The sequence below is a fragment of the Ischnura elegans genome, chromosome 8, assembly GCF_921293095.1.
Source record: "Ischnura elegans chromosome 8, ioIscEleg1.1, whole genome shotgun sequence".
Lineage (NCBI taxonomy): Eukaryota > Metazoa > Arthropoda > Insecta > Odonata > Coenagrionidae > Ischnura > Ischnura elegans.
The window spans coordinates 36,642,905-36,669,153 of NC_060253.1; the positions used below are offsets into that span (position 1 = coordinate 36,642,905).

At 39.5% G+C, this 26,249-nt stretch overlaps 2 protein-coding genes across 2 annotated transcripts in view; one reads left to right on the forward strand and one right to left on the reverse strand.

The window, feature by feature from the left end:
- The window catches only part of LOC124164392, a 78,571-nt gene that overhangs the window by 34,087 nt on the left and 18,235 nt on the right, over positions 1–26,249 (forward strand). Inside the window, exons 14-25 of the mRNA XM_046541716.1 lie at positions 1,340–1,631; positions 2,764–2,846; positions 7,713–7,908; positions 8,521–8,574; positions 10,081–10,180; positions 12,719–13,244; positions 16,764–17,048; positions 18,494–18,653; positions 19,774–19,839; positions 19,963–20,014; positions 24,412–24,479; positions 25,460–25,614. Of these exons, the coding sequence (XP_046397672.1) occupies positions 1,340–1,631; positions 2,764–2,846; positions 7,713–7,908; positions 8,521–8,574; positions 10,081–10,180; positions 12,719–13,244; positions 16,764–17,048; positions 18,494–18,653; positions 19,774–19,839; positions 19,963–20,014; positions 24,412–24,479; positions 25,460–25,614 (2,037 nt within the window). The remainder of the gene's footprint in view (positions 1–1,339; positions 1,632–2,763; positions 2,847–7,712; positions 7,909–8,520; positions 8,575–10,080; positions 10,181–12,718; positions 13,245–16,763; positions 17,049–18,493; positions 18,654–19,773; positions 19,840–19,962; positions 20,015–24,411; positions 24,480–25,459; positions 25,615–26,249) is intronic.
- LOC124163561 (putative nuclease HARBI1) lies at positions 9,484–16,807 on the reverse strand. Its single transcript, XM_046540548.1, has 6 exons — positions 15,978–16,807; positions 13,899–14,089; positions 10,531–10,663; positions 10,279–10,408; positions 9,925–10,171; positions 9,484–9,752 (listed from the first exon to the last, which is right to left on the reverse strand). The coding sequence occupies exons 2-6, from the start codon at positions 14,021–14,023 to the stop codon at positions 9,617–9,619; spliced, it is 771 nt and encodes a 256-aa protein (XP_046396504.1). The 5' UTR covers positions 14,024–14,089; positions 15,978–16,807; the 3' UTR covers positions 9,484–9,616.

Below are 26,249 nucleotides of genomic sequence, written 5' to 3' on the forward strand. Positions count from 1 at the left end.
ACCTCTAAAGTTTGCAGTCTCGGCTGAGGGTAGATACTCCTCTCCATAGAATGTACTTTTTGCCAGGGTAATTCTACAAGCTTCAATCTACCATTTCTATCTTGAATCTCTGGTTTCCATCATGGCGAGTGTCCACATTCTCCAACATATCGGACCTCTAAACGTTGGACAAAATTGACACTATCACCCGGATGTAAAGCCGAGAAAAATCTTATTGAGTCCATTCGCCGGGAAAACACCACACCTATCTTGCCTCCCTGGTTACTCAACTTCCTAGACGACATAGCTTTTTTCCCGCTTAAATTTGTTTTTCTAGTTCAAAGTAATCTCCCTGGGCTGGCCTTGATTTTCTCTGGTCTCTTCTGCAGCATACTAGTACTTAGTTTTCTTTTTATTGATTTGTTATTTGCGCTGATACCTGGTAATTTTGGAGCACATGGATGACACTAATAGCATGTTTGAGATAAATATCCATAGCCATTCATCCTAACTGTGGCTCGTAGCGGCGTCTTGTAGATGTATACGAATGTTGAGAAGATGCATATCGCAACGTGAAAATCGGAGTTCTTTTTTAAGTCGGAGGTTCCTAACTCAAAACAATGAAATAGTGACAGCTCCTTCCCTGCTGAAGTAAAGAGATTACTGCGCATCCAGTTATCCTAAGAAGGGCCGCTAGAGTTCAACTCCATTCAATTATATGGACACCATCGCGTTGTACCTCTTCCAATTCCATTTTTATTTATTAAATTTCGCTCGTTACTTGGGTTTTTGATTGCATTAATTTATACGTCAATGTATGCTTTACTATATGATGTTTTAGATTGTTTATTGTTTCTTCAAAAGAAAGTTGCTATGCGTTGCTGATAAAAAGGATGGGATTGTTAAAAAGAAATTTAAGAGGGAAGACGTGTAATAAAGAGGGACAATTCCAAATTGACATTTCCAGGAAGTTTATATTATTTGAGGGATACCGACGTCAAATACTTCAACATTTTTTCGCAGCTCGTATGATTCGGACGAGATTTATAATAGGAATATAAAATAAATAATAGTAATATGTAATATAAATAATTAGAATGAAAACAGTCATACCATACGAAAATTTTGCACCTTAAAATGCACTATCCTTACATTCCAATTTTGAGCATATTTCTATTGAAATACATGGGAGTCTGGCATGCTTGGAGTGCCCGAGTGTCCTTTAGTCTGGCTTCAACTGTTCCCGAGCGCGGTGCACGACCAGCATTCCAATACTGAGAGTTCAGCATTACTCCCAGTTTTAAACAGGAGAGAAAATATAATCATTTTATGCTTTTATCTTACATGAAATGGCCGCCAGTCAGCTCTCCGCCACAACGTCATCCTCTGAAGAATACGAGGACGAGTCCTGGTTCATTCTTCGGATCTCTTATACGCTGTACTCTTTCATGGGTTTCGTCTTATCCATGACTGTGGGTCTGGCAGTCTCGTGGTTCACGAGATCCGATGAAAAAGCCGCGGCCGTCCATCCTGATTTGATTACCCCACTAATGAGAAAATTCTACGGTTTGAATGGGAAGACAAAAACGAGCCCCGAAAGCAAGCCACTCAACGCAGCGGAAGATATTACGTACACCCAAATAAACACAGAGGTAATTTTAAAATCATAGCAGTATAATTCCTAAGAAATAGCATACAATACCAGTTTCAATTATAATTTAAATTCAATTATGAAATTCATTGGCAATTTCATAACTTCTAAGAGTGAAGAGAAAAATAGCGAAAACATTACTTTCATTATGCTGGTTCCAAACGTTGCGTCCGCCCTAACAAAATCTTGTCAATGATAAATATACGACTCAGAGCATGCTTCAAAAACCGGTGATTAATATGAACTGCGCTCTAAGTATTGAATACTAACCTTAAAACACATTTTGCCAGTTGTTTTTCACAAATTCGTCCACGTCATTTGCTTTTTGTAGACCATGGAAGACTAATGTAAAAAATGAGTTGAACCTGAAGATGAATGTAGCGTTATTATTCGAAATTATCCTCCATATGCAAGGATAATGGGGGAAAAATTCGGGATTGCTCAATTAACCAGAGTAATATAGGGTTTTGAATATTTAAGGTAGCCACCTTTGCCATACAGCAGGCTATCTTTGACATCTAATCTATTCCCTGTCCTATTATTAAACTAATCAGAACTGACTGAAAGATAAAAAAGCCCAAACTGCCGTAATAGTTGTTTTTTTTAACAAACAGAATCATCAGTGTGTCTGAGCGAGTCGTGAAAATTGCAATTTGGAGAGAGAGAGAGCAATAATCTTCGCTGAGTGTCACAAACGTGTCAGTGTCCCTCTCGGAGGCCTGTGCTAGTAGTGGTACGGGTGTGTATTTTCCTTGGTTATATTTGGAACTTTATATGCCTGTGGCTTAGTTCGAAGTGAGCTCTATGCTCACCTATCCAAGTAAACCTTCAGGTTAAATCACTGAGTGAGTGAGTCTTTGGAACAAAGAAGTAATTGCGTGAGGGAGGATTTGTTAATAATTGATATCTGGAGAGAGAGAGAGATTTCTCACCACAGTGTTTGAACCCTACCAGCCTATGTTCATTTGTGATGCCATAGGATGCCTGCATTTTTTTTCATGTAATACTTTTTCAGTCTGAGTGTTTATGTTTTTACTAATATAGGCTCCAAAGGATAAGCTCCCAGATCCAATAAAAATTTATTTATTATCGGTGATGCTTACGTTTCAATTCACGCTCATGTTTCTTTACAGGACACGAATGCCCCGGATGTAACTAAGGATAGCGTCTTCACCCGCGCCACTGAAATGACGAAGCTGACCAAAGAAGAGGAAAGATGACGGCTGACATAATTTTATGCATCGAATCCAAATTTAAACTGATGCCAAGCTTGGAATATAAGCATGGCTACTAAACTCCTCAGCTAATCATCGCTGGCCTTAGTGCGCTTCATTGAAGGCCACAAATGATCGTTTTCACCACAAAGAATGGCAATATGAACGCAAAATAGTTGAAGATGAAGAAGCCAGTGGCCAATTCACTTATTTTTTACACATTAAACGTAAACTCCGAAAAGAAACCTCTAAATATGCCTGTGATAAAAGTAATGAGAAGCTTGGTGAAAAAATGTCATCACGTAACGCCACCAAGACTTAATGAATATTAAGAAAAATAAATCAAAATTTATTTCCATCTCATGCACATTTTCATAACCCCCATGTGTCACGTCAAAATGATGTGTCCTAGATTCACAATTCCGAAAATGCCAGTCCAGCATTTAAATGCAAACTTAAAATTAATATATAATATTGTAAATAAGTTGCAAAACCTCTTCTTAATAACCTGCCTTATGACTGATATCATGCTAACCGGAACTGTCCCTTAAAAAAAAAACTCTTTATTCCAAACTGTCTTATAACCTCTAAAAAATGACGCTATTGCCGACCTCGGTGGCAGTGGGGTAAAATCCTCCCCTGCCAAACCAAAGGTCGAGGGATCGAATTCCGCCTGGGTAGGTTGCCAATATCTGAGGTATAGGTGTCTGTGATCGCCCGACGTTGTTATTCGTTAGATTCCCCCGTTGTAAAGGCCTTACAAGCGCTGTTTTCGGGACGATGATAGTAAAAAAAGCAAAATAAATAAAATTGCATCGAAACTGACAATAAAACCATGTGAAACATTCTGATTTATTTCCTTCAAAATCCAACAAAAATTCCGTCGACAGTAGGTATTCTTCCACAGATTCCTTCCTAGCCTGCCAAGCAGTGACCAACAAATTACTCGTAAGTAGATTGGTGACTATCAGCTCGCCCAGAACATTCTTAACCCAGGATGGCGAGAGCCTTCTCCGACAAGCATCAGCTCATATTCGGGGATTCAAAAACTCCACTGATCATAAATGAGCATAGCTGATATTCCCTCCCCACTTCAGCGCCACGGGCCGACAGGTCAGAAGATAACTTGCAGAGACACAAGTCTATTTTCAATCGCAAATTCATTTCAGATTGAGACATGTTTATTAGACTAAAATATAAAATAATATTTTTCCAGTGAAATATTTTAATCCGAAGCGTGATTTTTTATGAATAATACTTTATTAGTAAAATGTAATAACTATACCGCGTTTCAAATTGTTACAGAAAAGTATTTAATAATTTAGAAACTCTAATTTATCGATGCTTATAGATGTTAAATTCCTATTGGAGTAGTCAATCGATTTTATATCAAGAAATCTATTATAGTTGATTGCCATCCTGATACTTTAAAAATAATGTTTTAACAGTTCCCGCCATTACGTTTTGCGTAAGTCCCCGACTGCCCTACACGAAAGCAAACATAAAATTGTGATTTTAGCACAAAAAATCATGGTTTCACGTCAAATGGCAACGGAGATATGCGTTTGGGGCTACTTTTTTCCATTTCCGCATACTGCTCGAGCCTTAGCCTCCATTTGCCTTTCCTCCACTGCCCGAGTCGTCGAGGAAACAGAAGAATTTGCGAGGCTCATGTCTCTAGAATGTTCGGCTTGTCATAATAAACGTCTTTATAAAGGCTGAAATGCAAGCAACAACAGTCATAGCCACTTGCATACCATTATGGTGACTCTGGGATTCCATAAATTTGAAATCTCGATCACGTCGATAAAATCATTACAAAAGCAATAGATGCTAACGTACGGCTAAGCGTCCGTTATATAGGTAAGCTCCACTACGCAATATACAAAAAGATAAATACATAATATATTTATCAGACCAAACTGCTATATAATTTACCTGCACTGGCTGGTTTAGCAAACAAAGGCACTCATGAAAATATATAGATTCTGCCTACGATCCATTAAGAAAAATACGGTCGGTTTACAATTTTAGCAACAATAATAGTCGATACAAAAGTAGCAATTTGGCGAATAACAGGAGGAATGAATGAAAAACAGAATGAAAACCAAATCTATAATTTTACGACGACAAAGATCCTCGGGTGAATATAGAATGACAGAACACAGTCATAACATCCAGGAGCAGGTAACCCATGACATACGGGGTAAAAGAAGTTTACCGTAGAACACTCATATAATTAAAAATAACAAAACCCAAATGTATTGCCAGGGGCGCCGACTTGTAAAAAATATTGGGGGGGCCCATATCGGAGGTCTTGCCCCGGGAAGAGGTTAAATTGAAAGTGTGTCGCAGCACCGAAACACTGCCATGATTCACAACACTTGATTCAGTTAACCTGCTTAAACTTATAATTATTCGTTTCAACACTGATTGTTGAATTTATTTTAAAAGGTAACTATCGTCAAGCATGGGAAATAAAAATCACCAATATATTTTTGTGATTTCACAGAGCATAATATAACTTACTTATTTTCTTGAATTATTGAGGGGGCTCCGCCCCCCCCAAACGAATCTTTGAGGGGGCTCGGGCCCCCTCAGGCCCCATGGAGTCGGCGCCACTGTGTATTGCCACTACGCAGAAGGAACACGTTTAATTTTCTGTCATACTATCATCGGCAAGGACATGTGCAGCCAGGAAATGAAGAAACCGTACCATACGCGCGCTGTGTACTCGTTTCCGGTGCCTTCTCTCACTAACACCAACGCTATTCTAGTTCGCAGATAGCAATAGAGGAAGTTGTCTTCCATATTTATCGCCGCCGTCGTCTTGGAAGAGTTTCAACACCAAACCAAATGAATTCACACTTGACAATTGACTTGATCGACACTTTTACAGTTTTAAAAAGTAAGCGTGCCCTAGTAAATCACTAAGGAGCGGCATTAACCTTCGTTCCACCCATGACCGATATTTATTACAAGCACGTCCACAGCATTAGCATTACACGGTAGATTCCATTGTACTCGAAGAATCCATGATGATACGTAAAAACCTTCAGCGCAATTGCATCAGACCAAAAGTCATCTGTGTACACCGGCAAGATATAAGCATTGGAATGAAGTAAAAAATGACTAATGATTGTTCATTTAGGCAGTTATCAAGCTTTTCGACCTTGATTCATCCAGGGGTTGATTTTAATAGCAGACATTTGTCTCAACGCAAATTGAAAGTATTGCAATAAAGCTATAAGAGTACTTTTATTTGCAATCATAGTCAGATATTTTAATAATAAAGATAATTTGAAAAACATTACTCTGTATTTGTTACGGTGGAGCGATCCAATTTTTATGGTAAATAAGCTTTAATCAGAACTTGTTACATACGATTTAACACTTTCGCGGCAAATACAATGAATTAACTTCTCTCTGGTTTTCGCGCGGCTCAGAAAATTAAGGCAGTCAGAAATGTTTCGAACCCGAGAGACATTCATTCATTTAATTAAACCTGTTAACAGAAATTTATATTCGAGATTATACATAGAACTCATACCTTTTCAATACTATTCTTCGCGAGAGCAAAAATTCCATGAAAAACGTCAGGTTAACCCCTTGCGCTGTAATGATGAGTCTGGCCCGTCATGAATTTTCGATGCTAAACCGTTCAATGACGAGTGTATCTCGTCATAGAATTTTCGTGATTTTAGCACAATTTAGAGAAACAATGTAATTATTTTGAAAGCTTAGCAATGCCAGAACATTCACAGTATATATAAATAGTTCATATTTTATGAAACATAACATCCGAAGAACGAAACTACGCGCGCGCCGATATTTACCTCACTGAGGTATTTACATGAAGAAAAATTGTGAGTAATTCGTGGCATCGCTTTATGTTTAATCTCCGCAAAATATTGACTGGAATGATAATGTTTGCATAAAATATACCTAGATGTAAGTAGAAAAAGTTGTTTGTTCAATTGTTTCAACGAAATGGACGCGTATACTTTTGTGTGAAATATTCTCCAACTATTTTAAAAAGTCATAGGATAGGATAGGATAGGTAGATAAAAATGGGCATGGGCTTAGGTATTTAAATATTAATTTTAAAATTAATATTAAATTTATTTGTTGATGAAAATAGACATATCCGATACCACGACCGCCGTGATGGACGCGTATCACCATCAGTTTCGGACGCGATACGGTGAAGACTGCGACAGTGTGATAAAAAGTGCTTTCACGGATACATATTCGCTGATGACCCTCCGTCGTCAGTATCACGTTGCCCCTAGCAACGACGTCGATCTCACCCAACTGTTACCTACCTAACTGTTACCTATTCTGTATCTTGGGGGCGCTTTATTGCGCCGCCGCTATTTCCCTCTTTCAAATGGCATCGATTTTGATTCAGCAAATAGCATCGCGTTATATTACGCCGATTTTGAGGGCGTAATATATCGCCCTGAAGAAATATGTAGTCGGTATGAAAAACATCGTAGGGCAAATGATACAAGCCGTGTGTTTCAGAAAGTTATCAATAAAAACGTAATTATTAGAGAGAATAATAACTATAATTCATTTTTATTTATTAATATATCATTAAAAAGCTGGTATTAACAGCTAATTTTAGATATTATGATATTACCTGTTGATCCAAATCCAAGTTGACAAATTACAATCGAAAACGGTTGTGCGGCAACACAAACGACGAAAGTCATAAACATAAATATCTAGCGGCAAATTGAAGTTGAGATGCACAATGGAAAGGTAAGTCATTATATATTGACTTCGGAATTAATATTATGTGGTATTTATGCTGAACTACGAATGTATTTGCAATAATTAATGATATATGGGAAAAATTATAGCAACAAAGTAAGGGCATTTAAGATGACGCAGAAGAAAACTGCGACATTAGTCAACTATATGAGCGACCATCGAGAGTTCGCCCTTGGTAAGTTTGAAGGGCCAACGGGAAGAGCCGACCATCAGAAGCTCTGGGAAGAGCAGGCTGATATTCTCGCGCTGCACGGACCGCTTAAAACACTCGACCAATGGAAAAAGGTACGATCTCTCACGCATTGTTGAATTTAATCATTTATATGAAATAATATTGATCTTACGTGATATTATTTAGGCATGGAAGGACCTGCGTGGAAAGGCGAGGCAGAAGAATGCCCGTGCATGTGCAGATAGGCTGGCCACGGGAAATAAGAGGTCAGAATTGTGTATGACTATGAAAAAAATAACAATTTAATTACTAACTCAATTATTAACTGTTTGGTATTCCATTATAAGATTTCTTGGTTAGTTAACTGTTACTTATGCCACCACTTTGGTTTAGTCCATTATTATTTATGGTTATAATTATACAAATTACGCTGATGATGTAGCAACAGTTATTTAACCAAGAAAAATTAAAATAATAATTTCTCTCCGTTTGTATTTTTATGCTGGTTTATATGTTTTTTTTTAAGGGTCACACCCCTGTATTAAGTGATATTGACAATCTTATTTTGTCAATAATTGGCAAGCAGACATAGACCCCCTTGATGGATATTGGTGCAAACCTGGAGGATGATGCACCACAAACAGTTAGTACCATATAAATGAATTTCATATTTTTATTGGTTTGCATTTGACAATCACAAAGCAGAACTTATGTTTTTCCAACAGATTAATGTTGACATAGACGTCATTGCTGATGATATTGGGGATATGATTAACGAGGTAAGAGCATAGTACGTTATATAAATAGTAGATGTTAGCTGTAACCAGCATTATCCACAGCCTTTCTTTCTTAGGTTACTGTGCAAAATACTTCTGAAAAGCAGCTGCAGCATCATTTGGAAGAGGCACTGCCTTGTACATCCACATTAAGTAATGAACGTAAGAAAACTATCTTCTTTACTTTTAGAAAATATAATTTATGTAAAATTGCAATCAAAATTTAACTATGGTGATATTTTTTCACAGGCAGTCACCAGAGAGATAAAAAAAAGTTAGGGGATATTGAGGCCCATCTTCGCAGTGCCGACTCTTCCCAACTTAAGGTGTTACAGGTAGCTACGCCTTATGTCTAGAAACACTATGGTTGTTGATACTCCCCAGCCAAATTTTGATAAAAATTATTGCTTAAACTCCTGTGTAGGCCATTTCTGATAGCCTCACCACTCTCACCCAGGGACAGGCAGCATTGCTTGACCTGGAGAGGAAATGGAAAAGGATGAAGCGGACAGAGTGCAACGAAGGGAGTTTGAGGAGGTCCTGAGGCTTGAGGGTGAACGTTTACGAAGGCATTCGGAAATAGTATCCGCTCTGAAGGATTTAGTAAGTACTCAAAGCCAGTTAGTGGTAGGCCATGGGAGTGTACAGGTAATGGAGTTTCCCTTGGAGGAAGTCTAGAGTGTATAGCTTAAATGTGTATGTTTATTGCAGAGTTCATTTCATTTTTATGTCAATCGTTCATTGTACCAAAAGTTAATTTCATTGATTAAACAATTTTTGTTATTCCAGTTAATTTCATATGATGGAGAAAAAGTAGAAGCACATTGTCACAAATATTGTAATTTTTTATCAATAAACTAATAATTTGTTTTAAAAATGTGTTTAAATGTTTATTCTAACAACGATAAATCATGAACTCCAAAGGGAAGCAGAAAAAAAGCTCAATGTTGAGAGCCCAAATATAGAAAATGACTTTGTTGGACTATATAATATGTATAAAAAGGCCACTTAAAAGGTAATGGAATGAAAATTTTCAAATTTAAAATTATATGGTGAAATAACGTTGGATGATATTCATCTGCCTCCTCCTTGCTATGGTGAGTTGATCTCCCCCAAACATGTCTCCCCTCTGGCCATTATCTTGTAAATCTTCATAGACTTCATTTTCTGGCAGTGGAATTCTGGAATCCAAAACAGTTATAATTTAACGCCGCATGATGCAATACTACATGTGACTAGAATATAGATGTGTGCATGCTGTAGTAGGATTTCTAATTATGCAGCATCAATACTTCAATACCATTTCAATATTTTAATTGAAACTACTCAGAAGAATAGTCATAACTATCATACCGATGGTGCATCATTATGTTGTGCAGTATTGCACAACAAACAATAATCTTGGATGCCTTCTCTGGGGTGTAGTGCAAAGTTCGGTCTTTTAATGGGCATCTCCACCTTGCTTTTAAAATTCCGAATACCCTTTCTATTTTATTCCTTGTATGGCAGTGGGCCATGGTGAATCTGTATGCCGGAGTTCCCTCCTCAGCTTGGGGCAGTGGAGTGATCAACCATGGCTCCAATGCATACCCAGAATCTCCTGCAGATGGTAAAATATAAAATCATCAGTAATTGGAACTTTACTTAGCTGATTGATTATTATGATAGTTGGGAAAACACGTGTATGTTGATCACTATTAAACCCACCTAGCAAAAAATATCCTCCATCAGTGTTTCTCATTATGTTCTTTAATTGGCAGAAGTTCCATATAAATTGGTCGTGTACGGACCCAGGGTATGTGACCACATTAGTTATTACCATTCTATCATCACACGTCTGGAATTTTTCAAAGAGAATTACTTTAAATTTATATTAATCCAATTACTTAAAATTCCTTCGAAGAGCAATGAAACAATGTTTGTTAAGGAAATATAATGAAATCAATGTGAATTTCTCACCATCTGTGTATTAAGAGAGAAGTAGCCTTTTCTGTTCCTATATCCTTCTGCATGAATGGCAGGAGTGACGATGGAGATATGGGTGCAGTCAATTAACCCAACTATTCCGGGAAATCCAGCATTAGCTCTAAATCTGAAAACGAAATAACTGGAGAGTTAATAAAAGTGGAGAGAGTCATTTTTTCAATGCATCATAATGAATGTACAATACAGGTATCCCCCGCTTAACACGAATTCGCTTAACACGAATTCGCTTAACACGATATTCGCTATAACACGATTGGTCCTCAAAAATCACTTTTACTGAAGTTGACCTAAGTTCCCGCTTAATTTAACTTCAGATGCGTATAATACACCAAAGCCTACTTTTTTGAGTAACTAAGTAAGGATAAAACGGGAAGAAATATCCTACGTCATCCACTTTAAGAATTATAATAAATACATTGGCCCTCATAAAATCATATCATCATTTGAGTTGATCGCCGAGTGCGCGAGTGTGACATCAAATTTTTTGCAGTGCCGACGGAAAAAGCTATTCAAATGCCTGTAATCTGAGAAAAAATCCATTGCGAAATGAAAAACAACTTCATGTTACACATTTTATTCTTTTTTGTTGAGCCCAGACCACGACATCAATATCTAAACATCGTAATGGGTTATACTGTCGGCCTCCACCGTATCGGTATCACAGGATTACGTGAAATTATACTAAGTTTCCATTTCGTAGAAGAAAAAAAGGCATCCGCGGTATCCATTTAGCTCAGCGAATGCGAGCATTTTGATGTCTCAAAAACCTCGTGCTGAAATGATACAGAGAAGTAAATTGTATCAATTTACCCCGCGAGTTGGATAGATAGTTCCCACTAGTGACGTCTTTACGGCGCATCATGGTTTCTCCTCAAATCCCGAGTGCTCGCCTGTCAGTGGTTTTACCGCATAAAAACCAATTCTAAACTTCCGGACATGAGTGCAAAACGTGTAATATCTGCCACGAGTGATGGGCCAAGGAAAAGAAGGAGAAAGACTATTGCATTGGAAGCGAAGATGGCAATAGTAGAACGTTTCGAACGTGGAGAGCGCATCGCGGACATTGGGCGTGCCGTGGATCTACACGAAGCTACTGTTAGGACAATTTGTTCCAACGCGGGGAGAATTAAAAGTAGCTTTAAATGTGCAACGAGTGTAAGCGCTGCAAAAGTAAATCGAACGCGGTCTGAAACCACGGAAAAAATGGAGAAGTCGCTGTCACTCTGGATCGAGAGGCAAAATCAGAGCAGCATCTCAGTGAGTACGCTAGTCATCAAAGAAAAAGCATTAAATATATATAAGAATATAAGCAAGGACAAAGAATGTGTGCAGCCATTTATTGCTAGTTCAGGATGGTTCGACCGGTTCAGGAAGCGCTACAATTTTCATAATTTGAAAATTACTGGGGAGGCTGCAGCGGCAGACAAAGTTGCGGCAGAAGATTTCGTTGCAGTGCTGGCAAAAATTAAAGAAGATGGTGGCTATAGTCCAAAACAAGTGATAAACATCGATGAAACAGGTTTATTTTGGAAAAGAATGCCATCCAGAACATTTATCTCTCAGGATGAAAAAGTTGCTTCTGGGTTTAAAGCTGCCAAAGACCGTTGCACTCTTGTGCTAGGCGGAAATGCAGATGGTGATTTGAAGTTAAAACCATTATTAGTGTATCGCTCTGAAAACCCCAGAGCTTTGCGAAAATATTCGAAAGAGCTTCTACCAGTGATTTGGCGCTCCAATACAAAAGCCTGGGTTACAAGTGGTTTATTTATAGAGTATTTTAAAAACCATCTGCACAAGGAAACTAAGGCTTACTGCGCAAAAAACAATTTGGAGTTCAAAATTTTATTGGTTCTTGATAATGCTCCTGGGCACCCACCTCATATTGTTGATTTATCTGAGCACATCAAAGTTGTGTTCTTACCCCCTAACACTACGTCCATTATCCAACCCATGGACCAAGGCGTAATCGCCAGATTTAAGGCACACTATGTCCGAAGAACCTTCTCAAAATTGATCGAAGAAACCGATGGTGGTGATAGACAATCAGTGAAAGATTTTTGGCGTAAATTCAATATAAAGCATGCTATTGACATTATCGCCGAGGCTTGGGCAGCTGTACCATTAACCTGTATGAATGGCGTGTGGAAAAATTTATGGCCAGATTGTGTACATTTCAAGGGATTTGATGTCGGCGAAAATGTTTCCCTCTTGAAATCCGATATCCTTAGTTTCTCCAGGAAAGTTGGCTTCGAGGAAGTGAACGAAGAAGAGGTTGAAGATCTGCTAAATGCACAACACGAGTTAAGCGATGAAGAGTTTATTCACGACCGGGAGGAAGAAACTCATGGAGGGTCTTGCAGCGACGAAATGTCTGAAGAGCCAGAGGCAGCTGTTCGAACTTTAAAAAACAAGGAAATAGCAAGGGCATTCTGCCTTATAGAAGAAGCACTTCAAATTTTCGAAGATGGTGACCCAGATGAAATCCGCAGTTCAAAAGTAAATCGCGAAGTAAATGCTGCAATTGGGTGTTACAGGCAGATTTACAAGGAAAATAGCTGCAAAGCCAAGCAACTTTCATTGGATGCTTTCTTCAAAAAAGCTGGACCAGACCTGGCTGGACGTTCCAGATTTAATGCATCCGAAAACCTAGCTGAGGACGCCCCCTCGTCATCCAATGCATCCAGGCAGTAATCACTATTCCCGCGAGTTTCCTGTCATAAGTTCTCAGGTATCTATATCATTCTCTACGTATTGTCAGGCCATTACTTTTCTAAGTGCAAAGTTTCTTTGCGGTTAAATTGTCCTTGTACTTTCGTCCGTTCTACAGTCTTTGCCAGAATAAATAGCGCCAATCGCATTTCCTTTGTTTTCTTCTTCGATCTATTTAAATTACCCATTTTTGGCCGTTTCTGCCTCTACGTTAGCATCTCTGTTTCGTCTTTAATAAACTGTATGCTTTATTTCAGGTTAATTCGTCCAATTTGTGATTCCACCAACGTGAAATACATGCTGTGCTAAGCAGTCAGCGATTCACTACCCTAACTTCAATGAGTAGCGTGGACTTGCAGTTTATTAACATAATTTCGGAAAATTGAAATAATAACAATATTATTGCATTTAGAATTTTGTAATTATAACTAATGTTGTTATTAGGCAAATAAACTTATATAAAACTAGCCAAACGAGCTTTTCTAGGCCCAATTTTGTTATTCGACGTTAGTATCACCGATAAATTATGTACGGAATTTCTAATGGCTTTTAATAATTCGCTTAGCACGAATTCGCTTAACACGGCACTTTTTCGGAACGTATCTACCGTGTTAAGCGGGGGATACCTGTACCTTTCTTGTACCGCCGCCATTTCATTGTCTGTTTGGGGAAATTTAATCCACTGGTGTAGGCGGTCGCAGATACTGGAAGTCACTTTGGTGACACACCTGCTCACAGTGGGCTGGCTCACTGCCATTAAAAAGTCCTGCCCAACCCCTCTTTGGTACGATCCTTCCGCCAGAAATCGCAAGGCGACTAATACCTACACAAATGAATTTAAAATCTTTGCTGAACATATTGCATGACAATCGAAGTTCACAGTTTGGTTAACCCACATCTAAAAAATTGTTAATATTTTCTAATGAAAATGAACTTATAAATTCTATCTTCAAGTAGATTTAAAATCTTTTCGTTTACTTGCGTGTGTGTTCTTAAACCACTACGACGTCTTCTTGACAGCTCCGGATGCAATTGCTGACACAAGTAACTCGCAATCTCCTTACTTACGCGAAAATATCGAGTGAAGTCCTCTTCTCTGACCTCAAAGGGATTGGAGTGATCCCTGATCATTCTCCTCTCCAAGCGAAGAAATCGCCTTTCCCTTAAATATATTTCACGAGCGATCTGTAACCACACTAATCGACGGGCCATATTTGTATCTTTCACAATCTATCTCGCCCTTCTCTAAAATAAATTTCGCGCGATGTGTGGAACCGACGATCTTCGCACTCAATTGTTTGATTGAAACAATTGAGTGCGACGATCCGCGCATTAAAAATGCCCTGGTAGGGGGCCGCTATCGGAATAACGCAAGTCAAATGCTGGCGTTATTGTCGATGCTATAAAGCGACCCCAAATTCCGCTTAGGGGCCGCTATTTTGAGATAGTGAATCGGGGGGGGGGGGGCGAAATATTGCGCCAGAAATAGCATCTTCGTCGTGATAGCGGAGCCGCTATCTGTTACAGAATAGGTCTGCTAATCGAGGAGCTGGTGGTCTAAGATTCTAACTAAGGAAGGGTTCGAGCCACTCCGAAATACTAAGTAAGTATACTAGGCATAGAGTAGTAAGTTTACATTTTCTCACCGAAGTACCAGCATAGTAGCCCTCTTTCAAGTGTCAGCCAACTCCCAGTGAATTAACAGCCAAGTTAAAAAATTATAGCTCCGCGAATCCTAATCATTATCGACATATTTCTTTAACATGCAGTCATTGAAAATTGATAGAAAAGTCAGTCAAGATACGGCAATATTAACGTTTTGTGATGAATATATTCCTTCCTAAATAGTTTACCATATGAATGATACAAAATATGCTCTTGTCTTGACTCCTCAGTTTTAAGGCAGAATAGTATAGTTGTTTTTCTTTCTTTATCGATTTCTATCGATCTCTGAGAAAATTAGTACAAGGTTTACCGATAAATATCGGCAGTGGGACAGAGAAATCCCCGGGGTCTTCTTCTCACATTATCCTGGCAACATACGACTACCACAACCGTTTGCACGGTACACTATCTTAGTCGATTAATTTACGGATAAACTCGAGAAAAGATTCACGTTCACTTTGAATGGCAGCAGTTTAGTCCCCAATCCAGAGGGATTATTCTTCAACTTTGACTCCGGATTCGTAATCGGAAAATGTACGAAAAACGACATATCTGAAGGAAACGGCCTTTCCATAAATTATCAATGGTTATGTTAGATTTCGGATAATTCCTATCTCAAGGCAAATTATGGATAACATGGAAACAACCCTTTAAAAAAGTGACCGCACTCTAATTACAACTCACAAGTCGAAGGCAAGTAAAATGATAAATAGTTAACATAACAGTCCGTCCCCAATAGAAGTCCGTAGGTTGCACCAAATCAGGTAGAACGATTTCAACTAATATTGATTCCTCTCCGAAAATTGACTTAAACACTTCAAGAGATAGCCGCAATAAATGAATAAAGTCAGCTCCATATTTATCGAATGAAATATCGAGACAGCTAAATTCCAATCATCATACGCCACCAAACCTAGTTTGACGAAACTCTCCCATCAGCTTATTTTCTCTTGCCTTCTTTTCAACATTCTTCAATGCTTACAGCAAGTATTTCATTCGAAATTTACTCTGCCGTTCATGCCGTCCTTCGAGGATTGTATTCATACCTCATGGCGTTGCCGATGAAATTTTCCCGTGCTCTTTTTAAGGTGCTGAGGTGACTTCTCTTTTCTCCTGCTCCCACATCCACTTCCTCATTGCCCACGCGGTCGTTCTTTTACCGTCACCATTCTTCTGTGGCACCAATTTTAAAATTTTTCCCCTCTTGACTTCTCAGATGCTGTCAACGACAGCTGAATTATGGTGCTTTATCTTCCTTTTCAAGGTGCGTTCAGCAAGATACGTCGACGGCGCAGAAGAGCAGCCCACCATTTTTCCACCACTCTATTCCATACGTTACGTCACCCTAGTTCACAAAAGCAATCTTCGGCTATTTCCTAGGTAATACCGAGAGAGCATTGAAAGGGATACCCACCGAACGCATGGACATTATCAGGACCAGCCACGTAAAGGATCAAGTTATGGACTGGCTTCCGTAGAGAAACAGATCGATCGAATTTTACCACACACATAACAGAATTATTGAAAATGCAATGAGGAGCCAGTGATCTTTGGTCTCGAATCTTCCTCCTTTCGCACTGCAGCAGCCACGTAATTTTATCCATAATTCCTCTGGTTCGCAAAAGTGGTCTCAACGAATAGCACAGAAAAACATCAGTAACTACAACTAAGGCAAGTGCGAAAGAGGTAATTAAACCTGGATATCATCTAGATAAAAATCGTGAGGGATTGAGGCATTTAATTAGAAAGAACAAAAGGCTGATCAAGTTTTCCTACTCGCAACAGCATGTGCCAATGAGTCGTCAGTGATCTTCTTCACTCTGAACAACTCCTTTGTCCACCTCCAACAGCCAAAATCTTCACTTCGGATCGTACAAAATGTCGTCGTCTTCGGCAGAGGATGTTTCTTGGACTACAGCGTCCCCCTCCGTCCTTCGTAGCGTCGTGGGCTTCTCATGGCTCGACTACTTCCTCTTCTCGCTGATGCTGGTCGCCTCGGCTCTCATCGGCATCTACTTCGCCTTCTTCGCCAAGCAGAAGCAGAACTCGACGCAGGAGTACTTGATGGGAGGCAAGAACATGGGCCTCATCCCCGTCACCTTGTCGCTCATCGCCAGGTGAGGATGACCCTTCCATGATACCTTAGGATGACATTTTTTTGGTGCGTGAAAATTATTGGTGCACACTAATTACAAATAAAGCTACTAAATATATCACATTGATCACATAAAAATCACTCTAAGCATTGGATAATTGCGGCATGAATAAATTCATGCACCGGTATTGATGGAATTGTTACAGAAGGCAAAACCATATTTCTAGAGAGTAAAGAAAACTAGTTTTTGGGACTTAATGGATATGAAAATTATTCCATGACGATGTGTGCATTAACCGGTTTAAGTATTCGTGGAGTGATCTAACCATTCACAATGAATGAAAGAAAGTATCATTTGACCATTTCTCGCCCAATAACATGCATGAAAGATTAACCTGACGGTTATCATATTTTTGCGGAGGAATAAAATATTTAATTTCACCCAATACAATAACCACACTCTTGATTGGTTTTCGTTATGAGAATCATCAGGCTTTTAGTCACAAAATTTTCTGACGCAACAGCTCCATCAAGACTTTCACTTAGTTATTAAGTCTATGCATTTCTAAATGTTCATAGCGGATATAAAATAGACACGCAAGTTAAGTGGGAAATAATTACACATTAGGTAAGAGGGTTAACAATTAAAAAAGATGGTGAGAGCACCCGTGGGGACCAAGTTGCAGAGAGGGAATGAGTTGCTCCTTTATTTCAGTAGCGAAATTCGTGAAATAAATCTCTGAACTAGCAATAACGACTTAATATTTGTCTTCTTTTCCTCCATTTTATTATCTTTAATACGTTTCTCTTGTAATACTTCGCGGCGACCCCTAGTATAATACTAAGACTACATGGATGACCTTAATTTAATTACAACCCGTGAGAAAATCTTAGCTTTCGATATAAGAGCATCGGAGGTAAGGTCAAAAGGAAGTAATGTCAACTCTCCTTAGTCGAATCTAATAACCACTGCGTACCTGAGTGCAATCTATTTAATTTTTTTCCCTTGATACCGATGAAGAGCATACTTACGGCATTGCATACTTAATTTCAGTGAAACCTCGCGGTGAATTCTTCACGGTGACCCCCAGTATGATAAAAAACCTGCATGGATGTCTACTTTAATAACTAGCCGTTAAAACGTATTCGCTTTCGATGTAAGTGCAGCTGAGCTAAGGTCCAAAAGTTGCTTAGTGGAAGCTTGTGCCATCTGCACGCATAAGACTTTAATTTTTCTCTTTCCCTTGATGCCGATCAAGTACTTTTAAATATATAAAAGCATGCTAATGGCATTGCATGCTTCATATTAGTGAAAACTGCTTCGCTGCCAAACACTTTTAGGGTGGCTAGCAGGGAATTGTGAAGATACACATTAAATAAATGATTGAAGATGGTCAACAATCATCACTTTCAAGAGCAATCAGATTGTAGACTCATGTCTTTCCTCGTATCCATCTGTTTGACTAGCTGGGTGTCCGGTATCACATTGCTAGGAATGCCTGCCGAGGTCTACACTTACGGCACACAGTTCTGGCCCAGCATTCTCGGCCTCGCAATCAGCACCGCGGTCACGGGAGCCTTCTTCATGCCGGTCATCCACAAGCTGCAAGTCACCACGTCATACGAGGTGAGTGAGACGCAGTGCCTATTTCTCCTGGGCTGTCCAAAACACGCGGGCTAAGGGTGTACCATTGCCAACACATTTAGGTGCAAGCACTGGGACGATACAATCATCACAAATCAAGGATCTGAACATCGGTTTGACGCAGCTCTCCGCTGATATCAGCTAGCCTTTTCTAATTAATTTGCTTCTTCACTTGTCCGACCTAACTCATTCGGCTTTATTATTACGGCAATCCTTGGCATTTCTTCCCGTCCCCTTGTCCTCTATCAAATGTCTGCATTCGCCCATCATATCTCATGATGTGACTTATTAAGTCTCCTTCTAGGAGTTTTTATGAGATTTCACTTTTCTCCCACTCTTCTGAGCACCTCCTCATTACTCACTCAGTTCATCCGTTTTACCTACATCATTATTATGTTGCACCACATTTGGCATTCTTCCATTTTTTTACTTCTCTGCGGTTGTCAACGGTCACGCCTCTTAGCCATATATCTCTATGAGTAGCATCTAATGTATTATTTGCAAGTCTATATGATTGCATTATCATCAGTAAGTTAAGTCTTTTTTTTTTTACGTAGATAGCACTCTTAGTGTGAGCAATTTTTTGATTATTTATTTTTTGCTTCATCGACCTGAGTAGCAATATCGTCAGAAATGTTATTAAAATATGAATTCATCTTAATTAATCACAAATGATACTCTATGAACTAAGTATATCTTGAATATAAATTTTATGAACAATTCAATATTTCTTCGAGAAAATTGGCATCTCTAACAATATTCTGTCCTTCTTCAAAAGAGAAATGCCAAGCGCACATTAATACAACTCAATGAGTAAAGAATACGGACCTCTTCACTGATCAAGAGTTATTTTGAAACAATATTTTCACATTTTTCGTCGTAGAGGAACTAGAGGCTAAATTGACGTCACCTAACAACCATAGTAGCTAGTACAATGTTGACTCATTCAATGAAGCAGCCGCAATGACATTTCTTTCTCGTATAATTTCACATAATGGCATTTTTATCTTTCAATAAACCATATACGCCAATACTTTCCTTCCAACATGTTTCGTGATTTTTACTTAATTGCCTGATATTTTTATTTCTCTCTCTACCGCAGTACTTGGCCATCAGGTTCAGCCAAAAGGTTCGAATTTTAGGATCTATGCTCTTCATCATCAGCCACGTGAGTATCTTCTGATAAGAGGCACCACTAAAATTTAATCATAACACAGCCATAGTTAGTTAGTAACCGTCACATTTAACACCAGGTCCACTTTCCTAATCTAAACTTTCTTTTGGCTTACAGATCCTGTACATCCCTATAGTAATTTACTTGCCAGCTTTGGCTTTCAGTCAAGGTAAATTAAAGTGATGTCACCACGCATCATTAGCTGTAGCAAAAGTCAAATTCCTCAGCGGGGATCCCGCACTTATCGTCCACTTGCGGATTGCTCCATTAAGGCATGCCTCAAACTAATACACGATAATACAGAGGAATAATTTAACTTTGTCCTAATAAACTAAATGAACTTAACTCGTGGAAAAGTAGGCATGCGAAGTTTCCATGTCTATATATTACTTCTATAAGTCACTTATAAATCCCCTTACTTGACTGACGCACTCACCTATGCAAATTCCCGACCACTTCCGGAGAAAAAGTAGTGATGATGATTTCCATGGACGCGGCGGAAAACGATGCGTTGGCAATTCCGTAGAAAATCCCCCAAAATACAAAAATGGCGGACATTGTGATGATCATTTGAGTACATTCCGCCACTTGTATGACTCTGGCTCCAAAACTTACATCGAATACGATTAATAATTTGAATACAATATAGATGTTAGATACATACGATATGCCACTTTTTCTCTGTACCTAGTGACGGTATTGCAAAAACCCGCCCATATCGAAATTACGCACCAAAATTATTCGGAGACTTCAACGGCAGAACAAGGGTTTCTTTAGCACGTTCCCTGCCACGCGCCGCCGTAGGGCGTCTCACATAACTTCAAGTACGAGTTAGTGAGCCGCCATATGGCGTCTTGGCGTCTCACTAACTCGTATTGCTGCTGAACACAACTAGTGAGACGCCTATTGGCGTCAAAGTAGGGTTTTCATTGAATCATCAGAGATGATACACAGAACTTGAAATTTAGGCTTCATTTCCTAATGCCCTGATGAGACAAAGTTTTCTTCTATGAGGGGAGGCTATTGGTAACACATTTCAGCTCGAATTCATTTTTTTTCGCCTTCGGTTTCCCGTTTTTTTTGGGAGTTGCATATTTCAATGGCTATATCATTCAATGTTTCAAGTGGAAGTGCTGAGGTATTATATACCTACACAATGTTTCAAATAACATTTCTACAACTTTTATAGCTTCTGTCAGTACCTACACAATGTTTAAAATCACACTTCCAGAGCTTTTATCCCTCCTGTTATTTAGCTATCGCTTAGACCTAACCGAGTGAGGAGCGAATCAGTATACCAAAATTATTCGCTGCGTCTGTGCCTTAGATACGGAAGTGATAACCAGTTTAGTGAATATATCATGTGTACTCAGTCACGTATTATTGGGGGAAAGAAACGTTTTAACGAAGAAGAAATCGAGTATATGTTTCATTCTGGCAATGCGGCCTCCACCAATGACCTTAAAGGATTTTCTGATGGAGAAACCGCTGATTAAGTGTGTTCTGAGGAGTCGTATGCGTCATCAGAGTCAGATAAGTAGTAGTATTTTGTGTTACGGTGCCTCGACAACTTGGGTCATTTGCACCACCGACAACTCTATAAAATCAAAATTTTAAAATATACATTAAAAGGTATTTAAACATTCATAAAAATTAAAGGGGTAGTCAGATGATAAACAGGTTAGAATTTAAACACTATTAATTAGCCCAGTCTCTATTAAAAACTAAATGACTCGGCTGATACTATCAGGGTCGTCTCCTAGGATGTGCCCTAGGTCTCCCCCGATGTTCAGCCGATGGCCCATAGAACGGTATTTCTCACACACAGTCAGGAGATGTCTCACAGTAATGGGAGAGTCGCAATCATCACATAGGGGTGGAATTCTCTCTTCAGTGAAGAGGTGCGAGTGGGTGAGAGCGCAGTGCCCAATTCTCAGTCGCGTGATTGCGACCTCCTCCCTGCGATTCCTCCTGACAGACGTGGGCCACGCTGAGACTACCGGCTTGATTGCGCGTAGTTTATTCCCGGTTAGAGAGCGCCAAGTCTCTTTCCACTTTTCTAAGGTTACTTTTTTCTGGGTCGCCTTCAAATCATCGTATGGTACCAGCACAGAGGCAGCAACGTCGTCCTCGATGGCTCCCTTCGCGGCCGAGTCGGCCCTCTCATTTCCAGCAATACCCACATGTCCAGGGACCCACAAAAAACGGATCCTCACTCCTTTCCGATCACGGGATAGTAGTTTATTTTGAATTTCCTGGACGATTGGGTGACAAGGAAAAAAACTGGAAATGGCCTGTAGGGCGCTCATGGAGTCGCTGCAGACCACAAAGGTCGCGTTACTACACCTAATTTCACCCAGAGCCATCTTTATGGCGAACAGTTCTGCCGTGTAGCCGCTACATAGCGGACTAAGCTTGGCCTTGAGGGTTCCAAGGTGTGACGAGACCACAGCACACCCGCACGCACGCTCCTACTTCGATCCGTCCGTGTAAAGAGGGATGAATTCGGGATGGCGGTGCATTATTTCCTTGAAGCTATGCTGGTATTCCGCGGCAGTTGTCAAAGATTTTTGATTTTTGTGGAGGACAAAGCTGACTTGTGGAAATGGAACCTGCCAAGGTGGATTTTCCGAATTCCCTATGGGGTACCACCTATGGGAGTATAAACTCGCTGTCCAAGATAAAATTAGTAAATGCAATGCTCAAGGGTCTAGTTGTGTCCCTGGCCGCCTGTTAAAAATATTAATAAAGCGTGGGTTAAAAATAATATTAAAACTAGGGTGCCCTCTCATTGTTAAATTTTAGCAACATAGTTGCACATGAGGATGTTTCGGCGTGCAGTCAACGGGGGCTCCCCAGAATCTGAGTATACACTCAAGACCGGAGAAGTCTTGAAAGCTCCAGTTGCCAATCGAAGCCCCGCATTTTGAACCGTGTTCTAAGGTCTCAAATAACTCCCACGGGCAGAGGAGTAGACAAAACATCCAGTCTAATTTCGGGCGCACCAATGCTCTATACAATAAAAGCATCGTGGAGCGATCGGCGCCCCGCGAGTAATTACATAGATATCGCAGGATATTTAAAACTTTCAAACATTTGTTTAAAAAAAATAGAATGTGCTCAAGCCAATTAAGGCGGCGGTCATAAATCAAACCCAGAAAGCGGGCTGAATCCGTATAAGGTAGAATTCGGCCGCTCAGGCGAAGTTCTGGTGGAGGAACATGTGCCCGCTTACGATGGAAATGGACACATTTCGTTTTTTCAACGGAAAAACGAAATCCACTTCGATTCGACCATTCACCAAGTCTATTAAGGGTCAGCTGGATGACCCGTGCGGCACTGGTAATTGTGGACGATGGACAGAAAATGGCCAAGTCGCCCACGAATAAGGAGCCCATCACTGGTGTTCTGACGCACTCAGTAACGTCATTTATCGCAATAGCGAAGAGCGTGACGCTAAGTACAGAGCCTTGCGGTACCCCATTATTTTGTGTATAAAAACCGGATATGTGATACCTAGCCTTACTCTAAAAACACGGTCTGCCAAAAATGTTTTGATAAAAATTGAAAGATTTCCTCTTAGTGTAACGTATTCAGAATCTTCTGGCGCCAGACTCGGTCACAAGCCTTCTCCAGATCGAAGAATATGGCTATGACATGTTGGCCCAGGAGGAAAGCTTCCTGGATAAAATTATCGGTTCTCACGAGGATGGTGGATCTGCCTTGCCTGAAACAGAGTCAGATAATCTTCCCTCTTCTTATACAGGTATAATTCCCTATTCGATTTTTTCTATTCACTTACTAATAACTCTTGCTGTAATGTTTAGATACTTTACAAGTGAGGTGATTTATCCCAGGCTTTTGGAGAGAAGACTCATTTTGTTGGAACCATTAGGAAAAATAGGGAAGGTCTCCCAAAAGAAATAACGTCTGATAAATTAAAGAAAGGCATTTCAATGCTATGGAAAACTTAAGAAGTGTAGCAACGATAATGAAATGGAAAATTCAGCGCGACGTATTGATGATCTCCACCATCTTCACATCATAGATAATCCCAACGGGGAAAGAAATCGAAATAGAAGTGGTTAATAAGCCAAAGATGGTGATTGAGTACAATTAAATAAGGGGTGGAATTGACACCCTTTCATCTTATCACTGCACCCATCGAAAAACAGTAAGGTAGTGGATGATGCTCTTTTTGGGACTTGCATTGTTAATGCCTTTATACTGTGGAATAAAACACGAAGTCGAGGCGCCCGCATGATGTCTCTCCAGCAGTTTAGACGAGAAATTATAGAAGAATGGCTGCACAAGCTGCTGCATGAATTCCTTGGGATTCCGTTGATAGGGTCTCAAAAAAGTCTTCAAAGGCAGGTAGCTACTTCAGAGGATCAGATTATCATAATATAAAATTGAGAATTAGTATTTTTCGCACTACTTTTACTGATGTTTCTTTATTTTAGAAAAGCGAAGAAGTCCATCCATTCCTATCATTAATTCCAATTTTCATTTAAAAAGTGTGTTCCAACGAGGAGATGCTTGATGTTACTTTCTCTCTTCCCACAGTGACTGGAGTGAGTCTCCACCTGATAACGCCAGTGGTGTGCCTAGTGTGCATCTTCTACACCAGCCTGGTAAGCTTTTCATAGAATACAGCTTCAAATATCACATTCCACGCAAAAGCATGATTAATGTGTCGGTTGCCTCTGGCTGCTATTATCATGACTGCATTTTTACTACTATACCTCGGTAATAATAATATTAAATAAAACATTATCAAAGGCCTTCATGGCTTAGGGTTTGCGCATTTAAATACTAATACCGAATAACTCACCAGGATCATTAAAGTAAAGCCTTTGGTATCAGCAAAACGCAAATTTATTTTTGAGGTAATCATTTTTTAGATAGCAATATATACATCGCAAAGACGGAATCATTGTTTTTATTTCCCCAAAAAAAAACCTTAGAAAAAAATTTGAAAAAATACAGATTACAAAAACCTCTAAGGAGTCAAATCTGAAAATAATTCGAGGCTATGAATTAACAGTAAAACCTGTGAACACCTTGAGGAGGAACAGAATTTTGACAGACACTTTTAGTTGTTTTTCCCACAGTGCGTGGTTGTTTTCACTTGGAGGACAGTGACCTTCACTTATAGCAATGTATCGCCGTATGCATTATAAACTTGGCCCACGTTTGATGCCAGCTTCTAAAGTTAAAGGTGCTAAGTTCAAGAAGTCGATTTAAGTTTCGTTACCAAAAAGCAAAAACTGTTATAGCAATAGTCCTTTACTATTCGGGAAATCCTATACCTATTCGAAAATCTCTCTTTATTTAACGTATCTGCCGAACCTAGAAATGTAAATCGTTATCAAATTAGAATTTTGTACTCATCGCTAAAAGACAATCGTTCTCTATAGCATTTCTTCTTTAGGCTCAACTACGGAAAAGGGTTCTACTACGGTAACTTCGAAAATCGAGTTCTTAAACACCGCCTTTTACATTCTCAATTCACCCAGTCCCACGATTTAAGACCATTCAAGTTGAACGGTTATTCTAGACACAGAAGTTCACTCACTGATAGCTGTGATCGCTAAGCATGTTTTCTTCACAGGGAGGAATGAAAGCTGTCGTCTGGACGGATGCTATCCAGACGGTGGCCATGATTGGTTCCATGGCTGTGGTCGCCATTGCAGGAACGGTGTCTGTTGGTGGCCCCAGTGCAGTCTGGCAGAAGAACGAAGAAAGTGGTCGAATCGAGTTCTTCAAGTGAGTGTCAGAAAGAGGAGAAAAAGGGGATTACAAATAGAAGGTCCTAATCCGTCCCGAATAACAATGATTTACGATCCTATGGTCGATATGTTGCTTCGCATTTACAATGTTTTCAAAAATGTCCGCATCGAGGTTTTAAGTGCACAGCGATCCATTACAGTGAAACCCCTCATTTACGGACACTAACGGTCCGCGAAAATGTATCCGTAACTTGGAGTTAACCTAAAGAAAACCTCATTTTTACGCTTAATACTACCGCGTAAGTATTATACAGTAGGAATTAAAGCCAGGTGAATAAATCCTTTTATCAAAAAAAGCTCAATTTGTGATAAATCGCTCAGAAAAACCATGGTGAATGTGTGCGTAAAAGAGTAAAATTGTGCCACAAAACTATCCGTGCCCGGAAGTAGGACAGTTCGTATATATTAGAGGTTCTATCCTTTTTCAGACACATACCTTTGTGCTGGGGAAATATCCTTAAGTCAGAGGTGTCCGCGAACAGAGGATTCACTGTATTCTCGATATTTGCAAAAGAGCAGTTATATTGGCCAGAAATAGAATTGAAAATAATGAATTTGATTATTTTTATCAATACTTATACAAATTTTGACCAGCATCACTACGTATATCTG